The 12,879-nt window shown below is 34.2% G+C and overlaps 2 protein-coding genes across 3 annotated transcripts in view; both read left to right on the top strand.

Annotated features, from left to right (window-relative positions):
* The first annotated feature begins 1,126 nt into the window (after positions 1-1,126).
* Positions 1,127-5,225, top strand: pold4 (DNA polymerase delta 4, accessory subunit). Its single transcript, XM_007564651.2, has 5 exons — positions 1,127-1,265; positions 2,420-2,534; positions 3,767-3,850; positions 3,977-4,088; positions 4,616-5,225. The coding sequence occupies exons 2-5, from the start codon at positions 2,429-2,431 to the stop codon at positions 4,638-4,640; spliced, it is 327 nt and encodes a 108-aa protein (XP_007564713.1). The 5' UTR covers positions 1,127-1,265; positions 2,420-2,428; the 3' UTR covers positions 4,641-5,225.
* A 516-nt stretch (positions 5,226-5,741) lies between these two features.
* LOC103146645 (sarcoplasmic/endoplasmic reticulum calcium ATPase 2) overlaps positions 5,742-12,879 on the top strand; it is a 21,692-nt gene continuing 14,554 nt past the window's right edge. Inside the window, exons 1-6 of one of the 2 annotated variants that reach the window (XM_007564650.2) lie at positions 5,742-6,129; positions 7,899-8,030; positions 8,532-8,549; positions 8,649-8,731; positions 9,953-10,057; positions 10,680-10,818. In XM_007564650.2, coding sequence (XP_007564712.1) covers positions 7,913-8,030; positions 8,532-8,549; positions 8,649-8,731; positions 9,953-10,057; positions 10,680-10,818 — 463 coding nt within the window. In that variant the 5' untranslated portion in view covers positions 5,742-6,129; positions 7,899-7,912. Of the gene's footprint in view, positions 6,130-7,898; positions 8,031-8,531; positions 8,550-8,648; positions 8,732-9,952; positions 10,058-10,679; positions 10,819-12,879 lie in introns of those variants that run through there. The other variant, XM_016677796.1, reaches the window with a different exon arrangement.

Below are 12,879 nucleotides of genomic sequence, written 5' to 3'. Positions count from 1 at the left end.
CGTTTGGGCCAAACTTGTTTTGCAGTTTCAGAATAATTTTTAAGCTTAATTTTTTTTTTCTTTTGAATGAATTTTATGACCCCAATTTAGCTCCATAAATCATGGCTTAAAGGTGCAGTACAAAATGCGGCATCATCCTGAAGAGAAATTTATTATGAACAGTGTTTCTTTCTCAAAATTTGTGAGTTTTTTAAAGCAAATTTTTGACTGTCAATAATTATCTATGTTGACTGGTATTGTAATGCTCATACTGTGATGTGATTTTCAGTTTTATTTTCCAGCTCTACTTTAAAGCTGCAGTATGTAAATTTATAAAAAATATATTTTTTACATAATTGTGGAAACTGTCACTATGTCAGGACAGTATGGTAAAAACAAAAAGTGAAAAAATCAAGCTCAACATGCAATGTGCCAAACACTTCAAAAACAGTAAATGTTTCAATCTAATAACAGATAAGAAGATATGTCCATGGCATCCATTACTATGGAAAGTTATAAAAAGCATGCAAAGTGTATTAATCTGCCTTTTTACTCATTATTTTCTTGAATTTTTACTTGTACTTGAGTAGAAACATGTTGAAGCCGTGCTACTTTTACTTAAAGCTGACCCTCTGGCTACTCTGCCAACGTCTGGTTTTGTCTACAACAGGGGTGTGCAAACTCTTTATATGCCAAAATTGTGAAATCAAAAGAATTTCAGGCCAAAAAATGTAATAATTTTACAAAAAGTTACACTGTGATGTTTTTGTTTTGTTTTGCACAAACTAGATAATCTAATAGTTTAGTTAAACAAATAAATTGGTCAAATTTTCTTTTGTTGGAAATAAAACTATAGCCAAAACATATATTTTTCAAATTTGTCCGATTTTTAAGAAAAAAAGCAAATATTTTATCAGTTCGGAGCAATAACAGCATGACTTAGGTCACCCTACATGTTTGGAAATAGCTTTATCCTAGTAAAAGAATGAAAAAATATGTAGTTATTTAAAGATTAATACTTTGTATTTTAATGAGATTTCAATTTGTTTGTAGTCTTTCTTCCCCAATTAAATATTAACAGCTTCCATCGCTGCACAATCTTCTGTGCAGTCACAGGGGTTTCCAACAGGTGGCAGCAGAGGCGTGGACTGGTGAGGCGACCGTAGAAGAAGAATTCAAACGCGTCATTGTTTTGGTTCGTTTTCTCTGCAGAAAAGTGGGGCCATAAACACTAACAATCGAGAACAAAAACACTAAGAAATATTTTTAATCGTGAACATAACAAGGTAAGTTCACAATAAACAACTTAAAGCTGAGCTTAAAAGCGGTGCTGATGCACATCCGGGATCTATTTGTGTTCGCCGTAAATGCACGTCGTTCATTGCTTTTTAAATAATTATTTAAATCAAATTACTGATATCTGTTAGAGGGAGTATAACGCTGTAATAACAAATGAATGCGAAACTAAAGTCTGAGTCAAACAAAATAAATGTAGCAGCGTAATATCTTCCCTCTAGTACCTTAATAACTGCAATTTAAATTCAAAAAGATTAATAGAAAGCTACGTTATTAGTATTACGATTATATGTCCGGAAATGAAACCTTGGTTTACTCTCATTGAAGTATTTGATCCATATCAGGGCATCAAAGCAGAACTCAGTATTTTATTCCATTATTTAAACGTTTTTCCTCTATTTGGCACAGAATGTTTCAGAGATAAATCTAAGTCATTAGTAGCATCTGTATGTGTAACAAATCATATCAGTTAAGAATATTTTTTAACAGTTTTACATTTTGTGAGAGGTAAATTCTATTTTTCAAAGAGCCTAAAGTAAACACGTTTAGATGAAAGAGAAACATATATTATAAAATACATTCTCAGAATTAAAGCTTCAAATGCAAATTCAATTATTATTTTGTGCTAACATTAGTCAATAATGAAACTATTTCTAGTTACACTAATGAGTAATAACTAATAAACTATCAGTCTATGTTTGGAAATGTTAATTTAGTTTACAAACATAATTTAGATTATCTAAATACCTGATTTAACTTAAAAACATGTTCGGTAAAGTAGTGATTCAACAGTCTGATCAATCTGATCAGCAGAATTATTTTAAACAGGAGCAGATCACATATTAGTAAACAAGTATAATTATCTGAAGTGAAAAGCAAATTTTGAATCAAAACCAAACATTACAAGGAAAAGAAATAATATTTGATTTCTATATTTCATATTTTCTGTATTTGTCTCAAATCAGCTGTTAATAAGGAATCAAATCTTCATTTTTCTCTGATTTTGATCATTTTGGTGCATCTCAGTATGAGCTCTTTGGTAAACTTTATAACCAACTGTCAATATGAAATGATGAAAATATGTTTACTAAGGCATACAGCCAATCCGTTTGCAGTAAATTTCATTGATATGTGTGTTTTCTAGATCGTCACCATGACAACAAAACGTGGACTGATAACCGATTCATTTAAAGTGCTGAAGAAAACAAGGAGAGGGGGAAAGCGAAAGAAGACTCCCACGCCTCCTCCAGCACAGCAAGGTGAGACAGCACTCGTGGTTTAAGCTGCTGTTTGCATTAACTAATGGGAACTTGTATTATTTTCACAAATTAGTTTCCATAGATTTATGTCAACAATATGTTCTACGATGCTTATCAATTGTTTTATGATAGCTTTGTTTAAAGAATAAAGCTTTGTTTTGGTAACTTCCAGTTATTCTATTGAGTCTTTCAAACGCTCAATAAGCGATACATCTGTAGCATACAACTCTGAACAAAGATGAAGCTTTACTGATGGTTTATGAGATTTAATTCCTTAAAACGCACATTCCATTCATTGTAGCATTGAAATCCACATATCACTGCCATAAGAGCTAAAACGCATATAACTTAAGATGTGTGTAACTAATCATTTTATAATGTTTCCATTCATATGTTACTTTAAGTCTAGGCCAAATGAAAATATTAACATATAAAATATACACTAAAGTAAATACTTTTTACAATCAACACACCTTTTGACTCTTGGAGGGGCTGCCAGCATGAAACAACGCTCCGTGAAAAACAAAGTGCCGCACTATTTGGAGAAAACATCCATCCATCCATCCATCCATCCATCCATCCATCCATCCATCCATCCATCCATCCATCCATCCATCCATTTTCTTACACTCTTATCCCATTGGCGTCGGGAATGTGATGGTGCCGATCTCCAGCTGCCATCGGGTGAGAGGCGGGGTCACCCTGGATGGGTCACCAGTCCACTGGAGAAAACAAACTAACTATTATACAACAACACTAAGCAGAAAATGCAAAATTAAAAATTAAAAGTATACAGCACTAATTAGAAGTCAAATATACTGGCAAGATAAAACTCATTCAAATTTGATGTAATAAAATACACTTGTGGTTATTTACAACATCAATAAATCAATTAATCACATAAGTTAAAACAAACTCAATAATTTACATTTGCATGATTTATCATTTTTCTGTTTTCGCTCGACCTTCCTAACATAACCAGATGATAAAAGTCTTTTGTTTTCAGAGACTTTATAATTTAATGCATTTGTTTGTTCTGTTTTTTGTGTTTTTTTGTGTTGTAATTTGGATATTTAAAATATCTTCCAGTTTTAGTGTTAAATGTTTGTTAGAATTTAATGTTTATTGATCTTTGAGAATGTGTTCTTGAATTATTATGCAAACATTTGTTATTGCTCTTGTTTTGATGCAAACCTGTCTTCAGTTCTTTCTGAATCTTCTCGTTTGAACAGAAGATGTCACTACAACTGTCAAAGAGGAGGAGATGCAGCAGCTCAAACAGTTTGACCTGGACTGGAGATTTGGGCCCTGCACAGGTAGTAAATAGTAGAAGCCTTAAAATAAGGCTCTGTGATTAAAAACAAATTATATGTTTATGCTAAATTAAACATCTAGTATGTTGTATTTTGTTGCCTAACTAAACGATTCTGGTCTGTTTTCAGGCATCAGCAGAATGCAGAGGTGGGAGAGAGCGAAGCTTCATGGTCTGAACCCACCTGAGGAAATCAAAGAGCTGCTGCTGCAAACACTCGATGATCCTGAGTACTCCATGAGGTGGCCTACACACACATGAACACACACAAACACACACACCATCGCTTCCTCTGATCACTGCATTTAAGTTATAACTGTAATGAAACATGCAAACAAGTCTTAAACTAGTCACAGCTCACCTCTTATTTGATATTTATTTAGCTAAAGTGCAGCAGCTAGGAGATCTTTTAAGCGGATGTGGTCTAAGTTTGGGTCCAAATAGCTCATTTATTCTCATAATGGCACTGGAATTGTTTCTTTTATTTACTTTTTATCAAATCTACTTAACAGTAAATGTTACATCCCTAAAAGTGTTAGTGTTTTAGAAAGAAAGCTAGAATGATCTACAAATGAAAACAATTCACGGTTTGTCCCGTAGTTGGCAGCAGACCCCTCTGAGTGTCAGTGAGATGTAACTGTAAATGAAGCTTCCCTAAATTAATTCTGAAAAACTGCATTAGAAACTGGAAATCTGTTCTTTTTCAGAAAATAATACATGCATGTAGAAAATTAAAAGTTTTTGTGCTCTCCGTCTTTCTTTCTTTCAGCCTCTGGAGAGAATATCCGTTCTGAGGAAAACATCATGAAGAGGACAAAGATCCAGACTTTTGTGAAAGTCAGTGATGTTTTTATTTTGTTGTTTTTATGGCCATGCTTGCTGTTTCTCTTATTCTGCTTCAGTTAAAAGTTTTTATTATTTTTTTTAAATAAAAGATTACCATGTATCTTTCTTTTTGCATTACAAGATTGATACTGTCATGGAAGTTTCCACTGTTTAAAAAATATGCCCAAGAACTGTGTTCATCAGTTATATTTTCTTTTATTCTCCTTTGGTATCATCACATTAGCACACATTTCCATTTATAAAGTGATTTAAAAACAAAGTTAAATTTTTCTTTTACATTCCTGTAAGGTAAGAGAAGCAGGACCAACATGTTTTTTTTTGTTGTTTTTTTTTATCTACTCTATGTTTTTTAATAAAATATATATTTTTGTCTGTAGCTGGAGATAGGCACCAGCAACCCTCCGGACCCCACTAAGGGACAAGGGTGTAAAGAAAATGGATGGATGGATGGATTTTAGTCTGTTGAATATTGGGATAAAGAAATTGATGTAACTAGTTTAAAAAGTAAATAAAAGTCACATTTAAATAACTTATTTCATGTTATTAGGGGAAGTTTTGATTGTGAGTAATAATTTTGCTGCAGATACTACAGCTTAGAATGTAAAAACAATTGTGCGTAAACTATTTATTTATTTATTTATTTAAGAGCTCAAAATGGCGCCATCTGTTGGCTAAAGCTTTAGCCAGACTTTCCGTGACGCTGATTGGTTCATATAACGTCACGTAAGTGTCAGCAGTCGCACCGCTCGCTGATTGGTTGAAAGCTGGACGGAGGCGGTGTTTTTCCTTCTAGCTTTTGCTGCATGTAGACCTAAGTAAGCGCTGATTGGTTAAAAAGGTACAACGGTCTGATTTATCGGTGTGTCATTGGTTAATTTTTTAGATGTCGTTAATTGTGTTTATTATAAGTTGAACACAGTCAGACGCAATTTTTCATTGATAACTTTTAAGTTATTTCGTGTTGTGAATGTCACAAAACATAAACAGAACAACAAGCTCTTATGCGAGATTTAGAATAACGGACACAGCTCTTATTTTGAAAGGATTTCACCGGAACATGTGTTTTATTATCCTTTATCGGCTTGTTTTCACTGAACGCTGTAGGCTGACATCAGATTTACAGACATGATGAGGAGAAATAACATATTACACTAAGAAGCTGTTTTGAGCCACATTATTTAAAAACAATTCAGTTTTTATTTTTACTTATGTGTTTATTTTTCACAAAGATTTCTGTTTTGATGATACCAGGATTTGATTTGTAACCAAGAAGCGACCCTGTTTAAAATAAAAAGAAGAAGAAGCGATTTTATGATTTTAAAATAGTATTCATTTGGTCTCTGGGATGACTTTAGTGTGAAACTAATGGTGCATCGACGGCTCCTGCCTTCCTTCAGGCTGAACAGTTAGAGCTGAGACGACACCCAGACTGCTCTGGTAAGCAACCTGTTCATCTCCGGAGGATTAACCGTTAGACATCATGTTAGCTCTTTAGCCTCACAGCTCCTGACTCTCATTCGGCATCGATGCTCAGAAGCTAGCAGCTAGCATAACTCTCTGGAATCTGCCATCACGGTAACTGGGTCATTATGCTGCTATATTAAACTATCATTGTGTCAAATACCGAGAGGGTTCACCAAAAAAATATCGCTAGCTTTTGTGCAGCCGAAGCGCTGCTAGAATTTGATTTGGATTGATGGATTTGATCAAATTAATAACTATCAGACAGTTATTACTACTGTAACCATATTTTGGGTATTTGTGACCAGTGATGATGAGCTGAGTCGGGGGATTTTGACTTTTAGGGAGGCTCAGCCTCCACTCAACAGCTGACTTTGGCTTTCAATAACAATAAATACTATTATAAAATCTTGTCAACCCATTAATAATACCATTTATTATTGCTTTTACACTTTAATCACGAAAAGTGTTGCTTTTTTTCCACAAAAAATATTTATTGTCAATGTGAAAACTGATTTCTACAAAATAATGACAAAATTATATTTAACATAAAATAAGCGATTGCATAAATATGCACTCAATCTATAAGGAGGTTGATATAATCAGAAACACACTACCCACTGTGAAGCATGGTGGTGGCAGCATCATGATGTGGTGATATTTCCCAGCAGTAGGTCCTGTAAGTATACATATATATTTTAGATTAATCAATCAGTGCATGCAAAACAAACATTACAGACTAACAAACAGAGGTATTTATCTACTAAATAAAAATAAACAATTAGATAACAGAACAAATAACAAAAACTTAAAAATAAACAAGCAAACAAAAAATGAGGTTCACAAATGAGGATAAGACAAAACAGAACATAGCAAAGTGGTGTCATAACAGAAATTTAATCAACTAGGATACTGATTTTTTTTTTAAATGTTAGCAGTTATTTTCTAATTTTTATTGTTATTATTTTCCTTTTGAGTAGAAGTGGAACGAGTTGGAGGACAAATCAACAATAACAAAAATAACATGCCAGAACAAGAAATAAATAAACAAATTAATATAACTAAATACGTTTTGCAATCTTATTAGTAAGAATAAAAATTAATTTCAATGCCGGTGAGTTAATGCCACTGCAGAATAAAAGACAAAGGCAGGAAATGAATTCAGCAACATATAGGAGAATCCTGGGGGACAGTTTGTTTCTGTCTTTTACAAAACTACAGCTGTGAAGAACATTTATTTTCCAACAAATCCACATTAAAAGTGATAATGTGGACTTTTGTTTCCTGCCACAGAAGCTGAGCTCTTTTCAGTCTTCGAACTGATCGTAATCTCCTCTGCCTGCCAAATTATTCTCCAGTCAAATGTGAGGCCATCTGCTTGTCAGCAGGCAAACTGTCAAACTGGGCCACAGCAGCAAATCCTCAACAAAATGGCTGAAAAAAGTGATTCCAACTCCAATTAAAGCCCAGAATTTATCGTAATTACAAAGATCTCTGCAGACAAACCTCCCCGAACCAAAGCAACACTGTAAAGAAGAATATATTAAAGTTTCTCCAAAGATTTATGGCGATGAGACGAGTGTTGCTGCTAAAGTTTGTACCACAAATTGGATCTTAGTTTTTCCACACACTTTTTAAATGTTGACAAAGATTATCAATATCATATTAGGCTAATCAGTATTTAAATGTAGAATATCGTCTTTGTAGAAACGTTAAATAAAGGCTGATGGCTGATTGTTTTTCAGCTTTCCCAGCAGCGATGGACAACGCTCACACTAAAACGGTGGAGGAGGTTTTGGGCTTCTTCAGTGTCAATGAATCCACAGGACTGAGCTGTGAGCAGCTGAAGAAGAACAGAGAGAAGTGGGGACCCAACGGTAAATATTTATTTATGTATTTGCAAAGAAACAGAACCAAAATTTCTCATAGCTTTTATGCAACAAAACTTACCACCTTGTAACATATTTGAACAAAACTACTGTTTGTATTTTTTTTTAAAAGTCATGTTAACTTTTTAAAACATACAACCAAGCCTGATGCAATAAATCCATTAATCCTACTTATGTAGTGCTTTTTTTGTAATTTAAAAATATATTCCAGTTCCAGTGTTAAGAGTACTTTAGAAAATTAAACTTTCTTTATCTTTGTTGTATTATTATGCCATTATCACGATGTTACCTCAAAATGGTCTCAAAACAACAACATTATCATTTATCACGATCATTTCTGGGACAATTTATCAACCAGCAAATTTGTTACAATGACAGGATTATGGTGTATACAACACTAAATTTCTCTGCAAACTGTTCTTTGTAAATCCTGGTCTTAATGCCTGTTGCCATGGTGCTTTGTTGATGTTTTTTTTCTTTAACTTACAGAATTGCCTGCAGAAGAAGGTAATCTAACATACATTGTATATTTTTACAGTCACATTTTGTGTGTTATTATGTTAACTCTGCTTACTGAGCTGTTACTTCTTTATTCTCCCTCTGCAGGAAAGTCACTTTGGGAGCTGGTCCTGGAACAGTTTGAAGATCTGCTGGTTCGAATCCTGCTCCTGGCTGCATGCATTTCTTTTGTAAGGAATTACGACCACAGCCACGTTTGTCTTTTCAAGCAGAACTAATCAGTCATATTTAAACAGAGCAACTGTGTGTGTTTAGTATTTTTGTTTAAAATATAATGTGTATTAGTTGAGTTCTGCAGGATAAACACAGCGATTAAAATGCATGAAATGTAAGGTTTGGTTTCAGCGTCAGGGTTGGAGCTGCAAGAGAACAAACATCCTAATTATCCATGTCCATATCCGGCTTTTTTGGTTCCTGACGCCGCCTTCAGTTATTTAGGAACTTTTGGTGAGTCATGGGGTCGGATTCTCCAGATAAAACCATGCATAAACAAAACCCAGTCACTTTAAAGTGAAGTAAAACAGCATTCTACATGGGGAAAGGGGTTTCTGCAGAACAGCCTCTATGCTTCTTCAGCACAAGATTAAAAACTTACAAATGTTCTTATTAGGGCTACAGCCAATGATTATTTTAGTAATCGATTACTCTATATATTTATTCTGACGGTTAATCTGATAAAATAATTGGCAAATTCTGCAAATTTTTGCTTATTTTTTACAATATTAGAAATCTATAAAAAATGCAAACATACAAATTATTCAAATTATTTTACGAATAAGACAGAAACATTTATGTCCTAAAATGCAATAACACAACATGCCTCTAGTGTATGCTTGATCATTTGTAGCAAAAAAATAAATAAATGTTCAGCCCTTCCTGCTTTTCTTATCAATGCAGCGTACGGATTATCTGTTGATTTTTTTTTTTTAGATTAACTGATCAATAACTGGATAACAGAAGGAGCTTATTATAGGATTTTTCTTCATAGAATGTGAACCAGGTGAAATATTGAGGGGGTCTAGGTGGAACATATTTACAGAAAAAGACATTTTATTGATGTTAAATCAATATATTTGATCAGTTTGGCTTAATTACTGCTCTGAATATGTTGTTCTTTCAGCAAATAGGTCTATAGACTACATTTAACGTTTGATCGATTTCTAAATTATTTGACGGTTATTTCAATAACTGATTCATCATGATTGGTCAGATTAATCTCAAGTTCTTAGAATACATAATCCTAAATAAACCGATTAATTATTTATTTCATTGTATGTCTCACTTGACTAGTTACACTTTAAATGTAAGGTTTGTTGAACCCATTGATTCTAGAGGTGAGGACTTCCCTACAGCACATGAACTCTGACCTTTCTCTCTGCTCTGTTGTGTAGACCCTGGCGTGGTTTGAAGAAGGGGAGGGAACCATCACTGCGTTCGTTGAACCCTTCGTCATCCTCCTCATCCTGATTGCTAACGCCATCGTTGGGGTGTGGCAGGTAATATTAAAATTTAACTAAATTATTCTGTAAGCAATAGTTACAATACTGAAAACATCTTATTTTCTAAAACAGCAGGAAAATAAGACCGATTACTGTTGAAATTATTTAAAACTCATTAAAAAAATAGATATCCATCCTGCATGTTTACTGCCTCACTTTTTCATGAGGCTGAAAAACAAAGTAAAGCAGCTTCTCCAACACTTTGTTAATATTTGATTTACAATAGAGGCTAAAGCAAAATACCTACATGATGTAATCTGACTTTTAATAATTATATTTAGTTCACAAAACATTTCTTCCTCAATTCTTATATTGTAGGTTATCCTGCTCTGCAGGAAGATTTATCTATGCAAAAAATATGATATTAATCAATATTATGCTAATAATATTATTGGAGGATGTTTGAATTTATTGTCAGGTTTATTTTCATACTACAATCTTGTCATCCAAATCTTACTTTTTCCTAAGTTAAAGTTTTACCTGGAGAAAAACTAAAGAAATGACCGAACTGGAGGAAACGTTTTGCTTCAGTCACATGTTCAGTTAGTTTTTTATGGAAACTAAGATCCCTAAACTAGATGCACCAATAGAAAACTAAGATATTCGTTGTGTCCATCAGGAAAGAAATGCAGAGAACGCCATTGAAGCTTTAAAGGAGTACGAGCCTGAAATGGGAAAAGTTTACAGGCAGGACAAGAAAAGCGTCCAGAGAGTCCGAGCCAGAGACATTGTTCCTGGAGACATCGTCGAAGTTGCTGGTAAGAAAAGCAGAAACATCAAGCATGGAGTCAGTTACACTTCAGAGAGACAGCAGCAGTTAGCATGGCGACCTGTACTGTTTACCATCAGATTAATCTGCTTTTATAGCAGAAACAATCAGCTAAAGTTGTACTATTTTACACACCTTCAGTCATTTACATTAGGAATGCGCCGATCCACTGAGGTTTAGTATCGACCGATACTCAGAAAAACAGCCATGACTTGATTTAAAATGTTTCTTTTTTTAAAACACACATATAAATGCACTGAATTACAAATTTGATCAGAATTCCTTTATTGTTGTTGTGCGAGAACGCACAACAACATTTAAAAGATAGCAATTCTCAAAAGCACTGAAAATAAATATTAAAATAAAAACAATAAATACAGTAGAAACAACCAGGATGTTAAGGAAATGACAATCAGGGTTTGGATGAATTCATGGTGTTCAGGGCAACAACAGCTCTCGATTAGAAACAGGTTTTAGTTTGTTTGTCTTAATTTCCCTGAAACGCCTCCCTGAGGTTAAGCAACAAGCAACACAACTTTAATTTATTCATTTAATACAATTAGGAGCATAATATCCAATGTAAAGTAAATAATTAAGAAACTGACAAAAACAAAACGTTGACTACGTTGGTCAAACATGTAAAAAACAAATTGAAACAAACTTTCTTTCAAATGATTCAGAAAGTGCAATTATGAATGCTAAATATAATGTAGAATAAATAATAAAACATGACGTCACTCAGAGCACAAAGCGTAGAATTAGAGCGAATAGATCTGCCCTTGTCACTGAAACTCAATCTAGATTTTTTTTTTCCATTGTAGGGACCAATACAGATAATAAATATCAGTAGGAGTGGAAGAAGAAATCTGTTTCGACACTCAGACTTTCTCTGTACAGGCTTAGCTTTTTCACTGCCTCAGGATATTTATTTAGTTATTCCTGGAAAACGTCTGTGCACGTTTCTATGCTCGTCTTTGGCTGATATCGCCATGGAAACTTGGCAAGAGGAATAACCAGGCTGGATGAAACGTGCGAAGCCAAGCGCTCTGGAGAATCGAGTCGATGTTTCTACACAGCAGCCTGACCTGAGTCAGTTTGGGCCAAAACATATATAATTTCTAAACCGATTTTAAAACCAATTTTACCTGCTCAACAATAAACCAAGCATAGAATAATTAAGAAAAAGTGGTTAGACATTTTTTAAAGAATAGGTGTGTAAGATGATTTTGCACATTTGCATTATTAGAATAAAGGCATCCAGTTTCTCAGATATAAAAACAGGATTATGTCATTTTTTATTAGATTTTGATGTACTTTGTCATGTTTAATTAATTAATTTAAGTCACTAACCAAACAGAATGAAGTAAGTGTGATTTAAAAAAAGATTAACACTTTCTATTGCACTAAACATTTTTCCATTTTAGGAACATTTTAATTTGACTGTAAAACTTGATAACAAAAACCTCCATCTGCATCAACTGCAAACATGTGTAATTTATGACATGTAGTTGGAGGGCCATATAAAATCAATCCAGGGGCCACATAAGGCCCCCGGGCCGCTCTTTGAGCCCCCGGTGTGAGACGGCCGTATGTTTCGCCATGAACCCGATCGGACTGGAACTGCTTTGGTCAGGGGGGGTTTAAAGTTGCTCTGGGCCTGGTTGCTGGTCTTTCCCATCAGTTTATTTCTGTTTTTAGAGCGGCCGTTACATTTTAGAGAGATAATCATCCCGCTGACCTGCTGTCTTTTTTAAACATTAACGGGTAACAAGAGCCATGTGAAAATATTTTCCTTTTAGACAAACAGAGAGCGGTCAGTTTGTTTCCATTTTTACTCTCGGCTCTGCTCCGAACACTGGGAGCTTTTCTGAATTGAGATTCCACAGTTCTGGGTCTCTCTCCCTTATACAGAGACAATAAATGTGTGTGTGTGTGTGTGTGTGTGTGTGTGAGTGTGTGTGTGTGGTTTCAGTTGTGGTATTGTTCAGTTTTTGGGATGTTAATCAACTGCTTCTGGTTGCTACAGTTACACATAATAACAAAAGACCAA

The sequence above is a fragment of the Poecilia formosa genome, unplaced genomic scaffold (genome assembly GCF_000485575.1).
Source record: "Poecilia formosa unplaced genomic scaffold, Poecilia_formosa-5.1.2 Scaffold164, whole genome shotgun sequence".
NCBI lineage: Eukaryota > Metazoa > Chordata > Actinopteri > Cyprinodontiformes > Poeciliidae > Poecilia > Poecilia formosa.
Note: the sequence above shows the minus strand (reverse complement) of the source record. Positions and strands in the feature narration are given on the sequence as shown.